At 35.1% G+C, this 26,132-nt stretch overlaps 1 protein-coding gene across 1 annotated transcript in view; it reads right to left on the reverse strand.

Moving 5' to 3' along the window:
* Positions 1 to 7: 7 nt before the first annotated feature.
* Positions 8 to 26,132, reverse strand: part of LOC149417141 (uncharacterized) — a gene marked incomplete at its 3' end in the record, with an annotated part of 51,816 nt that continues 25,691 nt past the window's right edge. Inside the window, 9 exon segments of the mRNA XM_089640547.1 lie at positions 8 to 1,172; positions 3,163 to 3,836; positions 4,466 to 4,915; positions 5,005 to 5,096; positions 11,934 to 12,060; positions 14,300 to 14,505; positions 15,390 to 15,705; positions 18,953 to 19,073; positions 22,416 to 22,612. Of these exon segments, the coding sequence (XP_089496673.1) occupies positions 8 to 1,172; positions 3,163 to 3,836; positions 4,466 to 4,915; positions 5,005 to 5,096; positions 11,934 to 12,060; positions 14,300 to 14,505; positions 15,390 to 15,705; positions 18,953 to 19,073; positions 22,416 to 22,612 (3,348 nt within the window).

A 26,132-nucleotide genomic window follows, 5' to 3' on the forward strand; every position in this document is an offset into this window, starting at 1 on the left:
CAATCAATAAGTCATCGCTCACATCTTCCAATTTGTATCCTCTAAATTTAACAAAACAATCGCGAAGATTCTGATCAAGTTGTGATTGGTCAACGTGATTTCCTCTTGCTGCCATTACAATGTGTCTTAAAGATTCTATTAATTCATCGTTGCAAATCTCCGAGTGATGAGAGAGTATAAATCTCACCATTTCATTGGTAATATCTAAATTTATGACCGCCGACTCATCAATAGGCACCCCTTGGTTTTGACTCCCACTCAAATTTCTCCGTAGGCTCCTGTGATCATCGCTGGCGTCATAGGATTCAGATTCCACGGCCAATAAATAATGTGAGATTAATTCCTGTATAGATTGCAGAGCTCTTTGCCTCAATGTGTCTGAACTAATCTGTTGTAGATCTCTAAATAACTGTATGAGAAAATGTGGACGAGATTCATTAGCGCTTATTAGAGCAGTTACTTCAGAGTAAACATTCTCGCGAAGCAGATCAAATAATTTGGTTGTGGATTTTTCTTGTGTGTTGGAGGAGCTAGTGCAAGCGAGATTCGGGTTAAAGACTTCATTGCTGGCGGTAGTTTCCACGTTTCTATTGTGAGCATAGTCTAAAGAATAGTTTCCAGCATTTGAAGAATTCTTGGCGGGAAGTTTGGAAGATGATTTCTTTTTGTGAGCGCCATTAGATCTTGGCAGATTCAGATTGTTAGAGTGAGCTTGTATGATTTCTGGGATAGGATTGGTGCTCAGCCTGTTGACGTTAACGTTGACTGAGCCATGAAATCGGTTGTTGCCTGGCAGTGGTTCCTCGGAATTGGATAATAAATTAGTTAATAACTGGTTAGGCTCTGCATCGAGGTTTTGGTTAACGTTCAGAACATCAGGTGGGGCGGTGAAGTATTCAGTTTCTTGCGCCAAGTTTCTCCGTCCCCTGCGTTGGGTGCTGCTATCAAAGCTGAAGTCAGACTGGGAGTTATGTGGGGCACCGGAGGGGTAAACATTGTTGACGTTTCTCTTGGGGGTGTTGGTAGCCTGGGCAGTGCCTGGGGTAGCGGAAGGGGCCCCCGAGTGGAGGGTGTTGTGGGACCTCTCCACCAGGGGGTGAGGACTGTGGGTGGGGAAGGCCGGATCCGCATTGCTCTTGCTGCTTCCCGACAGTAGATTCTGTCTGGAGTAGCTAAAAATCAAATGATCATTTTGTAACTTTATTTATTGCTAATTGGACAGCATGGTGAATGTTATAAAGATTATAATATTTTGCTAATAAAACAAGTTTTAAAACATCTTGCGTATTTATTGTTTTACAAAAATATTTTTTTACATTTAGTTATGAGCTGGTAAACAATAAACAAACTGTATAAATTATCGAGTATATTGATAAATTTTCACTAGATTTTCATTGAGAATAGTGTATGGAAATTAAATATCCAAGAATATGAATATTGTCACCTACTTATAAAGGTATGTATTAACTAATTGAGAATAATTTTAATGTCAAAAGGAAAAAATTGGAGGGAGACGGAAAAGCTATAGTTCCGGATGGGTTGGTTGGTTTATGTAGCCAGGGTAAAATTTTTAAAGAAGGTCTTGGAAAGAAAAATATTTTATTAGTCAATTTGGCGAAACTGTAAAGCGTGGTCTCCTGTGACCGTTTCCACAAACAATACATCAAACATTTTTGTTTTCGTCCACATTACGACTCCTCCCTTTGTTGAAACATTGGGGCACGGTGGGAGTGGCCATAGACATTTTCTCATTATTTTGTAGATGTCTGATGAGGAAGACGCATGTACTCTCGGTTTTTCGCTGTCAACTGTCAAAATGAGTTTCTGACGAGGAAGACGTTATCGTAGAAATTATTACACCACGTAGGGAATACAGATTTCGAGTTGGAACCGTACCTTCGACCTCGAAAATATAATTTATATCCAAAATTGAAAATAGAAGACAGATTCGATATAGGTAATTTCTTCCGCCTCTCGGAAACTGATTTCGAAGAGTTAGTTTTATTTATTCGGCCAGATATTTAAATGTTATTTCGCCGGAAATGAGACTTGCTGCTACATTACGATTTCTTGTAACTGGGGATTCATATACAAGTCTGATGTCCACTTGAGAATCTCCAAACAGCAGCCGTCAAAAATTGTTCCGGAGCTTTGTTGGGCCGTCTACAATAGACTTCAAAGACAAAGATAGAAACAATCATCCATACGACATTATATATTTACAATTTATTATACTCGCTCAGTGCACACAACCTCAAAAACTCATACGATTTATGCTTCGTGACAGACCACACCGCGCAGTGGTTTTCAAAAAAATGAAATAATCCCCCCCCTCTGCCTTCCCGTTTTTAACATGCGTGGGGAGTTTTTTACATCGGCCACGGAAAAGACGAACATTGCAAAATGTGGATGGGAACGTCCCCTTTTCGAATGTTTGAGGCAATGTTCGTTGTAATTAATGTAGTGGAAACGATAGCTGGAGAAGCGGCTTAACAAAACATAGTGCATGAGGTGAACTGCACCAAAACCAAATTCAATTCATAAATAAAAGGTGGATGAAGAAATGACTAGTCCACAGAACTAAGAAAGGTTAAACTTGACCCTAATCTAAACATTTATCAATTATACAATGCGGCCGATATTGAAACTAACTTTATTATGAGGTTAAATTTTTACTTAGGAAATCCTGCCAGAAGTTCACACAATTATAAAAAAATAAAAGTCTTAGGACGGGTTGTTTCGGAGAATTTGAACAATTCATCAAATTTCAACGTTCATTTTCAAGTTCTGTGAAAGATTTTTTCAAGTTCTGTTTTTATTTCAGTTTTGTCAAGCAACTAGCCTACAATGATATAAAAACAGAACTTGAATAGGACTTTCACAAAACCCGAAAATGAACGTTGAAATTTGATGAATTGTTCAAATTCTCCGAAACAACCCGTCCTTAAACACCAGGGGAAAACGTGCTTCGAGATATCAGACCCCTTAATTCCCTGCCGCATTTTACTCCTAGTAAATTCTTTAGTCTGTGGACTATTTCAAATTTTTGACAGTTCAAGCATTTCTCTGTAAATGTATGTTTGCGAGCATTTAGTGTTTTAAGAATGAATGAGTAAATAAAATATGGTAAAATGAAATGAACAGTTAATGAGCACTACTTACCTCCTGAAATTGTCCCAGTAATTGTTGGCGCGGTTGCCGGGTGGCACCTGATTGTTTAGTGCGGTACTCTGTCCAGAGAGAGTTTGCGTCCCCATCAGGTGAGGATTATTCATAGCCACATGCGGTGTTAGGTTAAGCAGGCAATTGGGATTCCGGTTGTTCTGGATGGGCTGCGGGATGGACTGGCTGCTCAGCACATTAGGGTTAAGTTGTGCGGGAGGCGCGCTATTGTTAAACAGCGGCTGGTTACTCAGAGGCACGTTGCTGTGAGGTACACTCATCATGTCACTGGACTGATCACTTTGGTAAAGGTTGGAAGGCAAGGTAAAATTCGCCGGGAGCTGATTATTGAAGTGTTCGGCGGGGAAAGGTGGGATGTTCGGAGTCACTTCAGGAGCTCGCAATTGGTTTAAGTTTGAAGGGTAGACATTGGCCAGGCCGGGAGGGGGCGCTGGGTTGTATTGAGGAATGACAGCCGCGTTTGCGTTGCTAGTATCAGTGTTGGAGAGATTAGCCTGCAATTGTATGTTCCAGTACTGTGATTGGGAACCGGACTGGGCCGAATTGGCCCGAGCTCCGAGTTGACTCGGAGTGTTCTCCGGGAAGTTTACATGGGGCGGGGTGGAATGCGCTCGGGGCATGTTCAGGTTCAAAGTTTGCAGCCTTTCCTCCAACTGAAATAAATTATTATAAAAAAAATTAGTCAAATACATACATAAATCACAAAATGATTGTATTGCTTTTTTGTTTTATTTGAACTGAAAATTTGTACCTGTATTATCGCGGACGTAATGTAACTTGCCATGTCACAAAGTTTGTAACAAAAAATATCAATAATTAAAAGCAGATTTTTAAGATCCAAGAACCAAAAATATTGCAAAAGTAATGAAATGTGAATGTGCTCCCTTAAGACTTTCTTAGCTACTGATTATATTTTAAAATGATATTCCCAACTACTCTTAACCGTCTGGGGGCAGCGAGTCTATGGCATAAGGGGGCCAATTGGGGTAAGTTCTGAGGCTGAAAGGGTGGGGAGGAGAAGTACCTGACAATTCAGATATGGTCACCAAAGCCAGGTGGTCTTACATCAGGGCGACACTGAGAGTATCTTCCACTCTGGAATGTGCCGCAAATATACTATCTATATATTATTTTTAAATGAATAAGTAGTGAAATAACACAAAATAAACCTGCCACCTCAGAATTGCTAGTCGAGAGCCTTACCCCTCGACCAAGGAGGCCCTTAGTATTTACCTACACGTCTCGTATTATCACTAAATAAATAAATGCAATTTGAACTAACATTGCTGACAGTGGACCTCAGCGAGGATATCTCTCTCTGCTGAGACAGGAGGTGCTGTATGCAGTGAGCGCTGCCCCACGCTGCGGCCGCCACTTGCTGTTGCTGCAGGGCCCACAGCTGCCCCCCCGCTCCCATCATCATGTCCTGGCTGAAGTTGGGCATCATCATCCCTCCCATCCCCATATTGGGAGGGGGCATGAACATGGGATTGTTGGCGTAGTTCTGGAACATGACTGGGTTTGCCGCTGCATAATTGGGGTAGTTTGGATGGGTAGAGTGCGTGGGCAGACTCATAGTGCTGTTGTTCTGTTAGTTGGGTAGGAGGATCGAGTTGGGGACTTGCGTAGTTTGCGAGGAACTGTTAAGTGTGGAAGGAGTCATTTGGCCAGTCCTCTTGTCTTGCAGGAGAGACTGGCAGAGGTTGTTGGTCATCTCCAATTGCTGTTGCAGCTGTAATAGAAAGAAATCAAATTGAATTACTAAAGTTTTATAAAGATTAATAATAATAAGGAAATAAATTGTTTGGGGTTTACTTTAACCTGGTTAGCTTTGTTGTGCCACCACATAGTGACTTGAGATTCTGAATGAGGGTTATGCCACTGTGGAGGCACCATGTCAGGGTTAGAATGATCTGCAATCAAATAAAAACAAGCTTTTATAAATTACATACATAAAAACATTCACAATTTGTATTTTTGAATAATAAGTAGGTATACCAGTCCCAGGCAGAGATCGTATGCAAGTCATCGACAATCGTCCTAAAAGCCGTTTATAAAAATCTTCCTATTCACACGTCTTGATAGAATATGTAGGTAGATATTATAAATTATATGTAAAATGTGTATATATCTTACATAGCATAATAATGATATATATTATGTAAAATTGATTAATTTGCCCTTTTAACTGATAAAAAATGATTTGTTGGTTGGGAAATGCATCGGACAGTTGGAGCGCAGTGGTGTACAGGGCTATTCACATTCATGCATCATCTCGTACATAATCTTCTTAGAGTGTTTAGGGGCTTTGGAATTCCTTACAATTTGGAGTGCAGTGGTGTACAGGGCTATTCACATTCATGCATCATCTCGTACATAATCTTCTTAGAGTGTTTATGGGTTTTGGACTTCCTTGCAATTTTACTTGTAAATATGTGTTATAAATATCTAATTATACGCACTGGGAAGATACTTCTGTACATGTAACGAAGGATGTTGCTGCTGAAGAGCGTAATGCAGGAAGAACGTTTGGATTGAAATGGTGTTTTCGAATATATTTTATTTAGCTATAGAATTTAGTCCTATTAAATCTAGTATTTTACTTTTACAGCAGTGTATAATTACCTATTCCTACCAATATTACCTAACTAACCATCACGCCGTTTACCCGCAGGGGTAGGCAGAGAGGACGGACTGCCAAACAACTCGGTCTTAGCACACACTTCTTGCCTCGTTCACATTGATACATCGTCTCATTCATACTCTTCTATTATTCTGACTCTTAACATGGCCCGACTCGAGTATCTGATTCACTTGATCGTGCCATGTCTTCCTAGGGCGTCCCCGACTTTAGTATCGGATACGGGTAGGACGTATGAATAGGTCCTTGAAATATAAGTTACGCCCTGCAACGAGCGGGACGTATATTTCAAAGAAACACACGGAAATTGAGTTTTTAATTTTTACATATTTTAATTTTTGAAATTCAATGTTTCTCTTTTATCTGTGTGCTTTTATTTATTGTTATGTAATTATAACCTTTTTTATATTTTTTGTAATCTTTATAATTGTTTGTAAATATTTAATTTTTTTAATTTGATGTTTTCACTTTTTTTGATGCAGAAATAAAAAAATAAAAAAAATAAATATTTAATAAAATAAAATACTTTTTTGTTTTAAAACCACGATATTTATTAATTTAAGAACCGACCGGTTTCGCTTTACTTAAGCATCATCAGGGTACAAATTAATACTAAACAAGAAGTACATAATGTGTGCATATATATAACAAACAAAATATAGAGGGAGACAACATGATACAAATATATTATAGAGACAACATGATACAAATATTAGCAACTCAAAGACGGTCATAAAATACATTAACATAAGTGCACAAGTAATGGAAAAAACCGCCAGATAATTATGTAGACTAATGGGTTATACCAATAAATTGGGAGAAACAAAGCATCAACTGGCATGGTGGTAAGGAGGTAAGGAGAACTGAGAATTTTTTTATGGGTTTATTGGAAACAGACCTAATATTGGACTATTTGATATTTCTAATTGATTATTAAGTATCTGACTTTTGGTTTTTACAGCTTTTTTAATTTCTAGTGCCTCTAGATTGTTTAGTCTGTTACCATGCCCGTTTTTATGTAAGATGTTAGCACCGGTGCTATGACAGAATGTATGATCTTTATCGATCAAATGATTTGCGAATTCAGAAAAACCGTTATTATTGAGGCAACGAAGATGCTCCTTTATCCTAATATTAACATTACGTGATGTCTTACCGATATAGAAAGCCGAACAATTGTTACAATTTAATTTATATATCCCCGAATGACTTAATTTATCGTCCTTATCTTTAGAATTAATTACAAATTTACCTATATTGTTATTCGTATAAAAGGCCGGTTTGACTTCAGAAGGAAGGTTTTTTACACTTAAGGTAGAAAAGTGATTAATGAATAAAATTCGCCGCCATTGATAATTAATATTATTATCATTGATTTGAGGACAAGGACTAGCGAAGAGGAAGCGATTAATGGCTATTTGTTTTAGTTTTTTATTTAAGATTAAATCTATAAAATTTGATTCATAGCCATTATTTACTGCTATGTTTTTAATTAGTTTTAGTTCACTATCAAAATTACTATCGGACATTGGAATTGTGACTAAACGATGGACCATTGAATGGAATGCGGAGTGCTTATGTGAAATAGGATGATTGGAGGTGCTGTGTATGACAACGTCAGTATAGGAGGGTTTACGAAAAATGTTAAAATTAATTCTGTTATTAACGATCGATAAGGTAAGGTCTAAAAAATTTAAGGTTGAATTGATGCCTATTTCTAATGTGAATTTAATCTTATTATGAAAAGAGTTTATGTATAAGATTGAGGAAGGAATTCAATTGACGCTTAGTCCCTGTCCATATACACAAAACATCATCAACGTATCTTTTCCAGTACAAGACATTTTTAATAAGATGTGAGGTACTAGATAAAATTTTTTTCTCTAAGTTATCCATGAATATATCAGCAATCAGAGGACTGGTAGGGCTCCCCATAGCTAGGCCGTCACGTTGCTGATATATAACATTATTAAATTGAAAATAATTTTGATTCAGGCATATATTAAACAAGGAAGTTAAATCTTTTATAAAATCTATAGAGAGATCGGAACTATTTAATAAATTAGAAATTAAACATTTACTCTCTTCTATGGGAACATTGGGGAACAAATTTACAACGTCAAAAGTTCCTCAATCTTCCATGTATAAAGCTAAATTGGCGTGGTTGAAAGAGGATCTAAAATGTGAATACAAACGACGTAATAATATCAAACTTAATTTAAAACTATTACATACTGAACTAGTGTATGAGTTGCACCCAGTAGAATGGGACCTATTTGACGACAAAGTGAGATACCTAGTTTCAGTTAAATCTTTTAATAAACTTAATACAGTAAATAAAAAACTCAAAAACTTGTGCCGTTTAAATAATCCAGATATTAATATTATTAACCCGGAGTCGGTCCATACATTTTTTGACCGGGTACAGAACCTGTCTTCTGTACATTTTCTTCCTGAGGAGATATCCCTATTGGCAAAGGGATTAAAATATAACCTTAAATACTCGAATAATAATTTTAATGCTGCCATAGAAGAGGTAGCAGTGGATATAGACACAGCTCTATGTGGTAAACCGAAAAAATTCTGTTACAAAAGTGCTGAAACTTTACAAAAAATAATACCTAAATTTAAACCTAACCCAAATCCCGAGTTGACTATAGTGAAGAATATTCGTGCCAAACTAACAGATGAAGATTTGATCCTCACGAAAGCGGACAAGGGGAATACAGTGATCATACTCCCTCGAAATGAATATAATTCTAAAGTGGCGGACTTCATTGACAGTGACAATTTCGCAATACTTGCGAAAGACCCAACCAATAAGTTCCAAGAAAATGTGAAACAAACACTTCAAGCATGTAAAACTAAAATATTCAAAGACGAATCATATCACAAAGTTAAATTTTTAACTAAAAATCCCAAAACTCCTAAATTATATGGGTTCCTTAAAATACACAAGAATAATTGCCCCTTCAGGCCAGTAGTTTCATGTTGTAATGCCCCAAATTTTAAAATATCATCCGTTATTACTAATGTGTTTCAAAATACCAATGTTTTTTCACCTAAACATACCCTTAAAAACTCTTTTTCATTAGTAGAAGAATTGAAAGATATGATTCTCCCTAGTAATTCTACACTAATTTCTTTTGACGTTGTAAATTTGTTCCCCAATGTTCCCATAGAAGAGAGTAAATGTTTAATTTCTAATTTATTAAATAGTTCCGATCTCTCTATAGATTTTATAAAAGATTTAACTTCCTTGTTTAATATATGCCTGAATCAAAATTATTTTCAATTTAATAATGTTATATATCAGCAACGTGAGGGCCTAGCTATGGGGAGCCCTACCAGTCCTCTGATTGCTGATATATTCATGGATAACTTAGAGAAAAATTTTTTATCTAGTACCTCACATCTTATTAAAAATGTCTTGTACTGGAAAAGATACGTTGATGATGTTTTGTGTATATGGACAGGGACTAAGCGTCAACTGAATTCCTTCCTCAATCTTATAAACTCTTTTCATAATAAGATTAAATTCACATTAGAAATAGGCATCAATTCAACCTTAAATTTTTTAGACCTTATCGATCGTTAATAACAGAATTAATTTTAACATTTTTCGTAAACCCTCCTATACTGACGTTGTCATACACAGCACCTCCAATCATCCTATTTCACATAAGCACTCCGCATTCCATTCAATGGTCCATCGTTTAGTCACAATTCCAATGTCCGATAGTAATTTTGATAGTGAACTAAAACTAATTAAAAACATAGCAGTAAATAATGGCTATGAATCAAATTTTATAGATTTAATCTTAAATAAAAAACTAAAACAAATAGCCATTAATCGCTTCCTCTTCGCTAGTCCTTGTCCTCAAATCAATGATAATAATATTAATTATCAATGGCGGCGAATTTTATTCATTAATCACTTTTCTACCTTAAGTGTAAAAAACCTTCCTTCTGAAGTCAAACCGGCCTTTTATACGAATAACAATATAGGTAAATTTCTAATTAATTCTAAAGATAAGGACGATAAATTAAGTCATTCGGGGATATATAAATTAAATTGTAACAATTGTTCGGCTTTCTATATCGGTAAGACATCACGTAATGTTAATATTAGGATAAAGGAGCATCTTCGTTGCCTCAATAATAACGGTTTTTCTGAATTCGCAAATCATTTGATCGATAAAGATCATACATTCTGTCATAGCACCGGTGCTAACATCTTACATAAAAACGGGCATGGTAACAGACTAAACAATCTAGAGGCACTAGAAATTAAAAAAGCTGTAAAAACCAAAAGTCAGATACTTAATAATCAATTAGAAATATCAAATAGTCCAATATTAGGTCTGTTTCCAATAAACCCATAAAAAAATTCTCAGTTCTCCTTACCTCCTTACCACCATGCCAGTTGATGCTTTGTTTCTCCCAATTTATTGGTATAACCCATTAGTCTACATAATTATCTGGCGGTTTTTTCCATTACTTGTGCACTTATGTTAATGTATTTTATGACCGTCTTTGAGTTGCTAATATTTGTATCATGTTGTCTCTATAATATATTTGTATCATGTTGTCTCCCTCTATATTTTGTTTGTTATATATATGCACACATTATGTACTTCTTGTTTAGTATTAATTTGTACCCTGATGATGCTTAAGTAAAGCGAAACCGGTCGGTTCTTAAATTAATAAATATCGTGGTTTTAAAACAAAAAAGTATTTTATTTTATTAAATATGTCAAACCACAAAGTGATTGCTTTCTACAATAATAAGAAATATTTAATTTCTTTCACAACATCGCAAGGCTTTCAGCTTCCTTTAAAATAGTATCGTTCTAATGATGGTAATGATCAACGGTTTTTGGGGAATTATTCCATGTAAATAGACAGATTGCCATATTTAATTTCTTTCACAACATCGCAAGGCTTTCAGCTTCCTTTAAATTAGTATCATTCCAACGATGGTAATGATCAACGGTGTTTGGGGAATCATTCCATGTTAATAGACAGATTGCCATATTTAATGCACAGCCGAAATGTAGGAATGCTTGTTTGACAATCATTTTTTTGGAGCCTGCTCTAAGGAACTATCAGCATTGATCACCTGTGCACAGGTGAACATGCGCGAAAGTCGAAAGACGCGAGCGGAATACCCGTTCACAGTTGATCTAAGTTCGTGAGAACGGGTCGTTTCTTCGACTTGTTTTTGTGTAAGTAGGCTCGTATGTGGAACGGGCTACAGAAAACTGTTACACCTACTTAATTTATTCCAGAACTCTTCAAATTCCGGTAAGTTTTTAGATTCTCACGGCCAAAAGCATTTTTGTTGTTTGTTTTTGGGGTGTTATGCCGTGTTGCGCTAACTCTTTCTTTAGCCGACGTTTCGGACAGCGTTGCAGTGTCCATCATCAGGGCAGATCCGGTAGATCTTTCTCGGGAGTCTTCAGATCATCTTCAGATCTACCGGATCTGCCCTGATGATGGACACTGCAACGCTGTCCAAAACGTCGGCTAAAGAAGGAGTTAGTGCAACACGGCATAACACCCCAAAAACAAACAACAAAAATCTTCAAAATCCGTATTAATAAATCCTTTCCTACAGCCCCTTCCTTAACCCGTCCCACAACGCTGCGCGACCCGCAGCGATATAGCTCCACCGTTTTTATACTGTATAGACAGAGGCACTCTTATGAGGTGTCACAGAAAAATAAAATTACTTGTTAAATTTTAAAATTCATAACAGTTTCATAAAAAAACAGTTTTTTGTGATTTCTCTAAAATTTGATAAATGGAGGTTACACATTATGTGAATTAAGAGGTCGATGTATGAGTTTTACAGTGTATTTTGATAATCCAAAATTTTTATTTTATTATATTTATGTCATATTTTACCAGTGTGTGTTTTAGGGCGTAACTGCGAGTTGCAGGTTTGGCGCGGACTTCATGTCTCATCAAGTATTTTATAATACTTCATAAAACGCCGAGCCCCTTCCGATTTCGAAATAATTTATGACGTACATTACTTTAGAATGCTCCATGATGACGTCGATACGAGCTCTGCCTGGTTTAGTAGTGAAACGTGAGTAGATACCGTGATTGTTCTTGAGATGCCTGGAGGGGTGGCGCGGGGGAAGAGTGGCCATGGGGGGAGGGATTGGGTCCCCCTCGCTAGTGCTGCCGCTGCTGGCGTTCGACACATTACTCACGTCACATGGATCCTGAAAACAATCATTATGTTCAATTTTAAAAAACATACTACTGAATAACTTCAATAAGGATAATCAGATTGATCTTATATTGAGTTTGAAAAGACAGAACGGAAAAACCCTATCTTTTACTTCAATGCGTTTATGGAAAACTTTTAAATAGAAATTCAAAACATGTTGTTCTCTCTTTCTAATGTTTAATTTAACCTTTCCCTTACTGTCCTAAAAAAATACACCCGTTACGGTGCTGTGTAGTCAATACACATCTTAAAATAAGCGATTTTAAATCGGAAAAATATGAATATTCATAGCCAATCGCTTATGTTTATTATATTTTATGTCAAAAGTGATAATAATTGTAATTTAATAGCTGAAAACATGAAAAAACCATCGGCAGATGCTAAAAAAACGTGCGAGGAGTGCTTATCTAACGACGGTCCGTGACCGAATGGCGGCTGATTCCGCTGATGGGCGCTGGACTATACGCACACAGCTTTGCGTGTTTACGCTGCCAGTCTTGCAGGGGTTTCAAACTTAAATTTTTTTTTAAATGAAATAAACCAATGTGTAAAAAGAAATATTATATTGAGAAACTAAACATTAAAAATTCCACATGCATTATATTTAAATATAACAGCAAAATTATGTAAGAACAAAACAATACAGCGAAATTAAAAATAATAAAAATTTAAAACCAAATATATAAAATTGTTAATCTAAATTGCATCGCAATTGTGACAGGAAATATATTTTTTTTCTTTTCTGTGGCTTTTGCATACAGATTTTTGACAAATATGACAAACTATGGTGCTTCTTTTTTTTGTGTTGTATGGGCAAAATCTGCAAGTTTTCGACGGTGCTCGGGACACTAGTACATTTCTTGAATCACTCGTAATATCATTCGTAACAGCAGTTGCGGGTGGTGTTTCTTGATAATATGACAAAACTGTCTCGAAAGCATCTTGTTGTTGTTTGTGAAATTTGACCGTGCTGTTTTTTCTTTTCATTACATTGGGCTTAGCCAACTCTAAACCTATCTGTCTTATGAATAATTTCCTTTTACTTCTATTATTTTTTTTCCACTCCGGATACTTTTGAATCCATAATAAATATGTGTTCAGTGCAGCAATGTCTAACATTTCCATGAACAAGCGAAACGGCCATCTTCTTGTCGACCTTACACACGAATACTCGGAGGTCATTTTGTCCCCTGTGTCAACAGCACCTTTGGTTTTATTGTAATGTAAAATAATATCTGTTTTTTTTGTATCGGTTTGGCTTATTTCATTTCCAAGGAATTGAGTTGATAAGAGCAAAACTGCTTTATTTTGCTGAGGCACATATGATACAAGTGTTTTATTTGATATAAACCAAACTGGCTACTATACAATGGCCTTTCTGTTGATGGCAAAAACTCTTTAGGGATTTCCCTCTTATTTTTGCGAAGAGTGCCAGTTATGGTCAGATTTTTAGACAAAAGATTGTCCGCCAGTGGTACTGACGTAAAAAAATTATCTATGGTTATGCCTCTATTGGTGCCATATTGAGGTTCCACCAATTCCATAACGACACGATTGCCTTGATTTATTTCTCTTTTATTATTTATCATACCGCTGTATATTTGCATGTTACATATATATGCGGTTTTAGCATCTGCAGCGATCCATATTTTGATGCCATACCTGGCTGGCTTTGACTTCATATATACCCGAAATGGACATTTACCTCTAAACGCCGCCAAACGCTCATCCACGGTTATATCAAGCGATGGAGAGTAATTTGATTTACACGCATCTACCAATTTACTGAAAATCGACTTAATTGGCTCTAGCTTGTCTGAAGAAGCTTCAAATCTCTCTCGTCTTGTATCTCTATTATCAAAACGGATCTGACTATAAATATTTATGAACCTGTCTCGAGACATAGCTGCCGTGAAAAAGGGCTGACAAAATGGACTTTCACTTGTCCACAACTCATTCAAACTTAGTTTTCGGGTGCGATTTCTGCCGGAAGCAAGCATTATACCGATGAAAGCATATAATTCATCTTCGGATAATTGCTCAATCATATTCCCGGGTAAACGCCTCAATTGACAATTCGTTTCTTGGCATATTTCTGTCACCATATCTGCGCTTATAAATAAAGCAAACATTTCTCTTATTGTGTTAGATAATAAACTACCATTTTTCAGGCCGGAAGTTTCATTGACAATATTGCATTGCCGACGTCTCGATGATGATGGTGGTAATACACTCCATTCGAATCCGTGTTTTGAAACTAGTATTTCTCCCTCGTCTTCATTTTCACTAGTCGATTCCGAGTCTGATTCTTCTAAATGTTCAACCAAATCTTCAGTATCTGATATGTCATTGTTCATTTCAAACTCAATATCACTATCATAATCAAGTTCTTGCGCTATCTCTTCTTCTGTTGAATTTCTGTCAGTCATTATTCTTCCTGAAAATTGAAGGGTTTTTGTAAATAATGTAAAATGCAGTATTGCTTAACTGAATATTAAAACGAATAAGAAAAAAATGTGAAATAAATATTCAAAAATAAATCTTAGATCAATGATTAAATGACGAAAGCGCACAAATAAATAGTTACGTAATACACACTTTTCAATACTATAATATAAGGTAATAGTATAACACAGTATTCGGAAATAAATGAAAAAGTACTTACAAAAAATTATTAATTTAATTATCGAACGGAAATAATGATTCACTTTAGTACCCCTGCACAAGTTGGTCACGAGACGAAGCTACACAATGCGGCCGTAGGTATCGATGGTCTAAATAGAAAAATAGAACTGGGGACAAGTGGATTTCTCATGTGCACGCATAGCGAAGTAAAGCGGGACATCAATAGCGTGTCATTTCCTCGCGCACTCTTCGCGTAGCAATGGCACACGGTTGAATGTATTGGTATATTTGCTCCCGATTTCTTACAAAAAACTCTGATTTTTAATTGAATTTGAAAACTATGTTAAATATTATTTTTTAATTCAGTGCATAAATGTATAACGGAGGAATACCTAAAATCTGAACCCAGAATTTATTATATTTATAGAGTTATTAAAGATATTAGAAGCAATGTGTAGTAAATACACACCACAGATGAGGAAAGGTTAACCACATGTAAATCATATATCTCATCGTAAAACAAAATGAGATAGCATGAATTTTATAGAAATATCTCTCAAAAAGACTAAAAAGAGAAAAACTTCCGAAAATTATTAATTAATTATGTAGGTATTCCATATTAATCTCAAGGAATGATCAAATACCACCAGAATGTTGGTGGTATCTGTATTGGCTCCATGGAGGAGCCTTGTCCACCGTGGAATTTGAAGTGTTCGCAATCCTCGGCAATGAAGAAAGAAGAATTGGTCTCAAGCGTCACCTTGTTCCTCCCTGTGCCCCCGTTGTTACTGACGGGCAGCGTCAGGAAGCAGTCGGGCATGGGTTGGGGCGGCGGCTCCCCCTGCCCCTTGACCCGCTGCTCCTGCATCTCCTGGGACAGGTCCATCAGCGTGCGGGCCAGGGCCGGCTCCCGATTGTGCTGCTTGCTGCTGCCGGGCTTGATGTGCTTCATGCTCTGGGAAGTGAAGGATCCGTCCAATGACTGTGTGGAATCGCCGAAATAGCTGGTGTCCTGGATATAAGAAAAAAATTATATCAACTTTTCAAATGTGTAGGTTTAAACCATTATTATATGTCTTTATGTGGGATCCTAATCAGTGGCGGCTGGTCGCATAGTGCGTTCGTGTGCAGCACTATCTAAATTGTAATGGCTAAAATTAATTTATAATATCTTACTGAAGACTATAAAATCTATAAAAATCATTTAAAAATATTACTTACCAATACAATGCAATGAATATTATCAAGGAGAGCGATTTTAATCTCTCCAAGTATAAAGTATGGCCGCTGCGCGGCGCCAATCCGCCGCGCCGTGTACACAGATTTGCAAACGGATGAAAATACGTTTTTGTATGTATTTTTTAAAACACTGCGAGCGCCTCAATCTACCCATTTGTACCAGGAGTTAGCTAATTCCCGTGTGTCACACGGCGCCGAGATAACCCGATCATTTCCGAAGATTACCGATTTATGAGCCTTGACCCGAGGTTACACGGAGACATCCGAAGTTCGTCGAACTTCGAACTCGATATTGGACAATAGATCACAGATGACACATGTCACATGTCACAGATCATAATTTACCGTCGTTATCGCGAGCCGTGACGTAATTATTGTCATTGTTTTGGTATTGATTTATCGAGTAATTTGATCAAGCTAAATACAGAACTTAATCCTTTTAATTTGTAACTTTATAAGAAATAAAAATGAGTGTAATCAGTGTCGAATATATAAGAAATAATAACAGTTTGTTTGAAAATAAATTATTAATTAAAAATTCTGGTCCACCTCGTCCAGTGCTCGTGATTAAGCAAGATTGTAAATCCAAATCAAGAGCTTTTACTCGAGTGTTTGACAAAAAACTTTATGATAAAGCTTTTTGGTTGTGTGGTTGTGACAAAGTTAATCGCTTTTTTTGTTTTCCGTGTCTTGTGTTTGGTGGAGATTCAACTTGGACGTTGAGTGGGATTAATGATTTAACGCATCTATCAGAGAAGTTGAAAAAGCACAATTCATCTACTTTACATTTACAAAATGTTATGAGTTTAGCCGTTTTAGGTACAGTTGACATTCGTCAACAGTTGGATTCTGGATACCGTGAGCAAACTTAACAACATAATGCAATGGTTGACAAAAATAGATATATATTGTCTAAATTAATAGATTGTGTCATATTTTGTGGAGCATTCGAATTGGCATTGCGTGGTCACGACGAAACCCTTGATTCGATAAATCCTGGTGTATTTCGCGGCTTAATAGATTTCGTAGCAGAATTAGATGCAGTATTAAAACAACATTTAGATAGTGCCACTGTTTTTAAAGGGACATCAAAGACTATTTCAAAATGACATATTGGATTCTATAATGGAAGTATACAGCACAGAAGTGAAACGACAAATTACGGAATGTGAATTTATTGCGATTCAAGCAGATGAAACTACAGATGTCTCTACGACGACGCAAATGGTTTTGATCATCGGATATGAATGGAAGGGCCATATTTATGAACGCTTTTGGAAATATTTAATTCCAACCTCGCACTGCGCTGACGGTTTGTATAAAGCCATCTCTGAAGAACTTCAAGGTTTGAACATCAGTTCAAATAAATTGATAGCTCAATGCTTTGATGGAGCCTCAGTTATGAGTGGAAGGGTTGGAGGGGTTCAAGCAAAAATTAAGGCTGATTTTCCATTTGCTAATTATGTTCATTGCTATGCTCATCAGCTGAATTTGATAGTCGAAAAAAGTGTTTCACAAAGCAATGTAATAAAAACGTTTTTCGCACATCTTCACGCATTTCCAATTTTTTTCGAGGTCTCCTAAACGAATGAACGTGTTAAACGATGTAATGAAAAAGAAAATCCCTTCTGCCCCACCAACAAGATGGAATTTCAACATAAAAACTGTGAGAACTGTTTCGGCGTACTCAGAATTGTTGATACAATGTATGGAAACTATTTTAGACCAAAATAATAATGATTCGAATACTATAAACCAGGCCAGTATGTTATTGCATTATCTTAAGGATGAACAGTTTATATATTGGTTAGGTTTCTTCAACAAGATTTTACCCCATTGTGACATTTTGTTTCAACAATTACAATCACGCTCTTTGGATACCATCATGATTAAGAAATATATATATATCAATTTGAAAAATGCATTCAGACAGTTCGTGATTCCATAGACCAAACAGGTGAGCCCAAAGCAAAAAGAAATAAAACGGTGAACTATGCAACTTGCATCGAAGTATGTGATATTCTCTTACAACAGATCAAAGACAGATTCGAGTTTACTAACCATTTATTAGCATCAAAATTATTTGATTGTGAACGCTTTACTCAATATAAAGAAAACTTTCCTCAAAGTGATTTCAATGAAACAGTGAACACGTACCTACATCTTTTTAGATAAATTTAAATTGAAAAATGAACTATGTGCTATATACGGGAGAGATGATTTCTCTAACGCCGATGGTGCAGTGGCAATCTTGCAACTTTTTTATAAAAATAATTTAGTCGAGTCGTTTTCGGAGTGTGTGAAGCTTTTAAAAATAATATGTACAATACCTATGACATCTGTGGAAAGCGAAAGGTGTTTTTCTACCCTAAAACGAATTAAATCATTCTTGCGAAACACGATGAGTCAAGACCGTTTGAATGCTTTATCTGTACTTAGTATTGAAAAAAAAAATTTGCAAACAATCCCAAATTTCACTTCGAAAGTGATAGAAGTTTTTGCTCTTCACAAACAACGTAGAATAGACCTTATCTACAAATAAGGTAGGTGGAATAATTATTTTTACCCATAATCTTTTTGTCATATTGTTTTTATTTTGGATTGTCAGTGAACCACCACCCTTTTAGGGCAGCGGCCGCCACTGATCCTAATGATAGTTTTTTGACGGAACCGTGATTGGTAAATCGATATTGTCCGCTTATAAGTGAAGAGGTAAACCAATTAGAAAAGAAAGTAAGCTCAATTTTATCTTACTTTATGTTAAATTGTCCATACATTTTTATAGTGGACGGGTGCACCACCCAAGTACAGCAAGTACACAAACAAGCCATACACTATAATATATTACAATTCTAATATCGTTTTATAATATTCTTACAGCAGCCCTCTTATAACATTTGACCGATTCCAAACTGGTTACTTTAACCGATTTGACTTAAATTAAGTAATAAAAATTATTACGACTGGGTGTTTTAATCAATATGATAATTTCAATCAAGTATAAAAGGCAATATCTGTACCTTGAAGTTGTCAATAGATGAACCTCTGGATGGCAGCTTGTGAGAAGGTTCTCCGCTGAGCTGGTTGATGTTCAGCTGGTTCCGGGATGAAGACAAGTAGGCTTCATCGTCATCTTGGTCACTGCAAATGACGAACTTTTCAACAAACTAAATTTTTTAAACTTAATTTACTAGTTTATTTTATAAATTAAATCCAAAATTTACTCTGAAATGGGGTAAGATTTGTAAGTAGATACTTAAATACCTACCTACTTAATTGCAAACCATGGATATTTTATATATTTTTTAAATTTCAAATAAGGAATTATACAATTTTTCCAAAGAAATGTCACCAATTCTTTTTAGCAACTTTCTTCAGGCAGGTAAGTAGGTACCATAATCATAGAATGAACCACGATCATGCAGTATCCAGAAGGGTATAACTCCGATAGAAAATTTGAATCGAAGAAAAGATACAGTAATCTCCATGGCTTGTGACATCACATAATTTAACCACATCCACCAATGAACAACTCTGAAAATCTATGGAAAAACTGTTGGAGGCTGAGTGGTTTGATACAATTTGATTGATTGTCCTAAGTAAATGAGGTATAAAAAAAAGATAATTTAAAGCTCTTTTTCGCAGGACAGTACTTTGTCAGATAGAGTCTGGTTGTCGTGAGGGAACATTCTGAAATTCAAATATTTTTATTTTTAAAATAATATGTAAGGCTATTTATTGAATAGGATAGGCTTGGAATGAGAATTTTATTGTCTATGGCCGCACCTTTTTTTTCGAGTTTCCTCTATCCTCGCCGATGGTGTATGATATAGAACAGTTGCACGCATAAAGTGTGTCTAAATATTGGAATATCTATGGTTAAATAGAGGGCCAATTTGTTTCATGCATAAAGCATGGAGTTATCAATCTAATGGGTGGTTTTTTTATGGTAGTACTAGCATGGCAACCATCTTGAACCGGAATGTAACAAACAAATTTACAATTTTTTAAATGCCAAATGGTCGAGTTAAAAAAGGACTTCACTGCGCTCAGTCAATTAAACAACACATTTTTTTTTTGTAAGTCAGGAGAGAGTGAACTTTTCAACATTGGAACTGATGTGTTGAGGAAATCAACAAATTAAAAAAAAGAATCTTTTCAAAACCAGACAAGCAATTGTAAACCCAAAAATATAACATATTATAAGCAGACAATATCGTTTTTTTTCTACATTTGAAATGTGCATACATTATAATGACTTACTTTTACAGGGCATTTTTAAAAGTGGAACTTACAACTTGCAAATACTTGGTACATCACGTGAATTAAAAATATAAACTGAATAACCAATAAATACTAAAAATTTGAACTTTATAAGTTTTTAACTAAAGAAACCAGATTTAATAGATTAAAGTTCAGAAGGAGAAAGAACTTAAGATTTTAGTTAGTAAAAACACATTTCAAATAGAAGATGATTAAGACGGACAAGATGTACATTTATTCCACTAAACTGCACTTGCACATCTCATGATGGTGCATATTAATTATAATTAAAATATATCATACCAATGCTAAAGGATGACTAACAGATGACATAATATGTATTAATACCTCAACCTTCTTATATGTCATATTCTTCAGTGAAAAGGCACTTAACTCAACATTCCTATAATTATTATTGTTTAAGATTTCTTAAAATCACTCAATAATGCGATTTATATACTAATGGCCTGCAAACATAAGTAGCGTAAGAATATATTAATTTATGTAGTTTAAATGACAATACAATTAACCCCCCAGGCCTCTGGTATATTTTGGCAGAAGGTCAGAGTATTATCGCTTTGCTATAAAATCCAATTAAATGGAATATTTCTGAAACTAAATATTGTTTTTGAAAGGTGATTAAATACACTTACAAATGTTGTTATTAGAAACAAACATAATTTTTGAAATATTAAAATTTATAACGCAAAAGTAAAAAAGTTTTAAAAATGGCTCACCTTACGTTTTTTATAACTAAAATTACTGTTAACGATTAAAAATAAAAACACACATGAAAATGGTTCCATGATATTTCATCAAAATGACAATTAAACACACCTTTAAAAATTGATAAAACAAAAAGTAGGTTAAATATAGGGTTTTCCAATAAGAGGTGTTATTTTGAATAGCACGCTATTTCGGTAGATGTTACTTTTAAGCTGTTATTTTTTGACATTTGACAAGTAGAAATTACGCCATTAATAAAAATGGAACGATACACGCTTCAACAACGCATTGAAATTATTAAAATTCACTATTATTAATTATTAGATTTCCATCGAAAAATCATCTTGAGTGATGAGGCCCATTTCCACCTCGGTGGCTTCGTCAACAAGCAAAATTGTCGCATCTGGGGCTCGGAAAACCCAAGAGTTATTGTTGAAAAGCCTCTCTATCCTCAATGTGTGACTGTTTGGTGCGGTTTATGGTCCGGCGGAGTCATTGGATCTTACTTTTTCGAAAATGAGGCTGGAGCAACAGTTACGGTGAATGGATTGCGCTATCGAGAGATGATTAATGATTTTTTATGACCGGAATTGGATGGTATTGATCTGGACAACGTTTAATTTCAACAAGACGGCGCTACGTGCCACACAAGCAACGAAACCATTGATCTTTTACGGGAAAAGTTTCTTTGAATATCAAAATAACACATCTTATTGTAGTTACCTATCCTATGTAACCTAGTTTTTGTTTCATCACTTTTCATGACTTTATATCACTTTTTGTAGGTATGTTGACCTGTCATTTTGATGAGATACCCGGTCACCTAGGAAAATGTATTATATATGTTACAGTCACCTCACTTTTTTTTTCGTTCATATAAAAATAATGAATGAAAAATTCACAAAGTTTCATACATTTTTTCGAATTGCGATCGGAAACTTTGGTTCCATTGAGGTCCACATTTTAAGTTTTCTATGGTTAACTTCTAGATTTAAAAATAAAGCAAGGTGTTTTCTCTTTCTAACACTGTTTAGATCATATTTCTCACCATGACAGTAAGGGAGACAAAACGATTTATATGAGCTGTTTCCAAAAGCAAACAAATTAGCCTGAGGAGTTAATTTCTAAAATTTAAAAATTTACTGAGTTCCATAAAGCATGGTTCTCAACCGCTGATGAATATTAGTTGAAAGACACAACAAACAAAAGTTTAATGCTAAATTTGAAGTGATTTTAGACAATTATAGAAATGTGAGATACTAAACTTATGAAAGAACTTTTATCAATCCCAGGAAATTATTCAACAATTTTTCAAAACCTAAAAATTCTTATTTCTCCCCTATTCTGTTATGATGGGCAACTAGTGTTGTTGTATTTTGGATGAATGCATACATACTTACCAGATACTAGTTGAATGGTAGTCTTACATGCCCCATAAGAAATTCTGCAGAGATCATAAATTGCTAAAATTGCCGGTATTTAAACGCCACATACCTCGAGTACCTATTATCAATGTCGGTTCGCATGGTCAGCGCAGAGCAGGCGCAGTCATCCTCAGCAGCGGGGGGCCCCGGGAGCCCCGCCCCCCCAGGGAGCCCCATGGACGCTGCCTCCTCAGCCCCAGAAGGGGTCGGCTTGGACACAGCGGATTGATCCAAGGCGAGGGACTGCTGGTTGGTCCTGTGGTCCACCTGCCAATCAAATTAATATATATTAGTTTGGGATTAAAAATACCATCAACTCAATGCAAATCGGGCAATATTTTTAGCCACTGGAGTGTTTTTGGCCATATTTTGTCCAATTCGCAACACACGCGAGCGCACGCTAGCCTAAGGCCAATTTAAAGAGATATATTAAAACATTTATAGGAATTATTTAAAAAGTTCCCACGTGTTTGCAACTTGGATATTCACAAAGCTAACAGTATTACACAGCTAGTAGTTTCACAGATTATCAATAGATGTCTCGTTTCTCTAGTAAATACGGTTCCATGGATAACTCATCAAAATGACAATTCAACACACCGATAAAAAGTGTTATAAAGTTATGAAAAGTGATGAAACAAAAACTAGGTTAAATAGTTTACATATGTGTAACTATTTAACCTAGTTTTTGTTTCATCACTAATGACTTTAAAACACTTTTTATAGGTGTGTTGAATTGTCATTTTGATGAGTTATCTGGTCACCAGTAAATACATAAAGCTAAACAAATTATCTCAGTGAAGAGTTTTTTTTTTTGACGGTATGTTGTCGCGTTAAAAATTCCTGTGAATGTTTATTTTACACAAATTTTGTTATGTATCATGTATCAATGTATTTGTTATTAAATTCTCTGCTTATTTAAAGTTATTTAAAATTTTAAAAAATGTGAAAGCGAGTTTTAATTTGCACAAAAAATTTACTTTTTCGGTGCAGTATGTGCATTGTCCTTAAATAAAAGGTGTAATATTGTAAATTATATGATTATTAATCCAATTTAAAATTATAGAAATAGATAATAGAGAATTTTTATTATTCTAGGATAAACTTTGGTCTGATAAATTATGTTTGAAAAATAATATGTCAAGTGAAAAACAAATAATTTTTGAAGTTTTCGTAAGTACATTCTACATTTTATTTAAATAAAAATAATACTAAAAAAAAACTGTTAAAATATATATTTTTTTATTTAATAATAAAAAGGGAAACACTTTGTTTACAGTCACTTTATTGAAATTTTTAACGTCTACCGGTTTCGGTACCTCCGTACCATCATCAGGACAGTTATAAAAATACTAACAAATACAGAATAATACACATATATATAAACAAATAGTTGAGAGAGAAAGAGATAAAAAACAGAGAGAGACAGTATCAGTTGTGGGCGGGAAGTGGGGGAGGGGAGTTAGGGATAACAGGAAACATATTTATTATAGGGCTGAACGTTAAATTTAGTTGATTATTGATAATTTCAGCCTTTGAATTGACTGATTTTTTTATTTCCAACGCTTCCAAGTTGTTAAGTCGTAAACCTATCTCATTTTTGTGAAGGACTTTAATACCCGTGTCACGGTTGAAAGTATGATCTTTATTAATTAGATGTTCTGCAAATTCTGAAAATCCCGAACTGGTTAGACATCTTAGGTGTTCTTTTATTCTAGTTTCTATATTGCGTGATGTTTGCCCTATGTAGAATGCTGGGCAATCATTACAACTAATTTTATATACGCCTGAGTGGCTAAGAACATCTTCTTTATCTTTGGCATTAATTAAAAATTTTCCTAGATTATTATTAGTATAATACGCTGGTTTAATTTCTGGGGGGAATTTAACTGTACATGTAGAGGAAAGGTTATTAATATACAAAATTCTTCTCCACTGCTGGTTGGAGTTATTATTGTTGAGAGTTGGTGGACTACTGTAGACGTATTTATTTATGGCAATACATCTTAATTTTTTTGTAAGGATTCTATCAATAAGGCCTATTTCATATCCATTATTAAGTGCTATTAGTTTAATTGTACTTAACTCATTAGCGTAATTAACATTTGATAAAGGAGTAGTGACTAAACGGTGGATCATAGAGTGGAATGCCGAATGTTTGTGGGAAATAGGGTGGTTAGACGTATTATGGATTGTAGTGTCTGTGAAGGTAGGTTTTCTAAAAATATTAAACTGAATTTTATTATCAATAATCGATAATGTGAGATCTAAAAAGTTGAGTGTCGAATTTATACCTACTTCTAGTGTGAATTGGATCTGTTTATGTAAGGAGTTGAGGAGTAATAGGAAGGAATTAACTTAAAACTAAACGAAAACTAACTTACAACTTAAAACTAACTTACAACTTAAAACTAACCTACAACGAAATAACTTAAAACTAAATATTAAAATATTGCATACCGAATTAGTCCATGAACTCCACCCAGTAGAATGGGATCTTTTTGATGACAAAATTAGAAGTTTTGCGTCAGTGAAAGCTTATAAAAAGAGGATAACCCTGGAAAATAAACTCAAAAAATTGTGCCAATCAAATACCCACATCAATAACCCGGAGACATCATCATCTCAAAAATTCTACGAACGTGTACAGAATCTCTCCTCGGCACAGTTTACCCAACAAGAAATGGAATTACTCTCCAAAGGTTTAAAATATAACCTAAAATATACTAATAAAAATTACAATAGTGCTGTGGAAAACGTTGCAGTAGACATGGAAACAGCGTTATATAAATCTCCGAAACCTTACCTCTACAAAAGTGCCGAGGTCTTACAAAACCTTATCCCAAGATTCCAGCCGAAGCAGAATCAAGAAAACTTACACGCCAAAAATATCCGTGAAAAACTGAAGAAAGAAGATTTAATATTAACCAGAGCTGATAAAGGCAATACAGTTGTAATTATGAACAAGATAGAATATAATCATAAAATTAATGACTTCCTAGAATCTGATAACTTTGAAATTTTAAAAGTAGATCCGACTAATAAATACCAGAGAACCCTTAAAAGTACATTCAACGAGTGTAAAACCCCAATATTCAAAGATGATACTTATCACCAGGTTAAATTCTTAACTAAAAACCCGAAAATCCCCAGGTTATATGGGTTTGTCAAAATACATAAAGCTAATAGGCCAATTAGGCCGGTTGTGACTTGTTGTAATGCACCTAATTATAAAATTGCTTCTTTTCTTACTAAGGTAATTAAAGATTCCAATATATTTCAACCAAAATATACAATTAAAAATTCCCATGAATTAATCAACCACTTGAAAGATTTAACCCTCCCTAGCAACTGTAAACTCATTTCTTTTGATGTAGTGAATTTGTTTCCCAGTATTCCGGTAGTAGAATGTAAAAATATTATAAGCAATTTAGTCAATAGTTCTAACTTACATAAGGATTTTACAAAAGATATTAACCAACTTATCGATGTTTGCTTGAACCAAAACAGTTTTAAATATAATAATATAATGTACCGTCAACGAGATGGATTACCGATGGGGTCTCCCACAAGTCCACTTATTGCCGATATTTTTATGAATAATTTTGAAAACAATATTTTTGAACTTAAAACACCTTTGTTAAAAAATATTTTACTATGGAGACGCTATGTAGACGATATCATATGTATTTGGGCGGGTACAGAGCGTCAGCTAAATTCCTAGTTTTAAGTTGTAAGTTAGTTTTAAGTTGTAAGTTAGTTTTCGTTTAGTTTTAAGTTAATTCCT

This window comes from Hesperophylax consimilis, chromosome 15 (genome assembly GCF_061612785.1).
Source record: "Hesperophylax consimilis isolate HC1 chromosome 15, BYU_Hcon_1.0, whole genome shotgun sequence".
In the NCBI taxonomy this organism is placed as follows: Eukaryota; Metazoa; Arthropoda; class Insecta; order Trichoptera; family Limnephilidae; genus Hesperophylax; species Hesperophylax consimilis.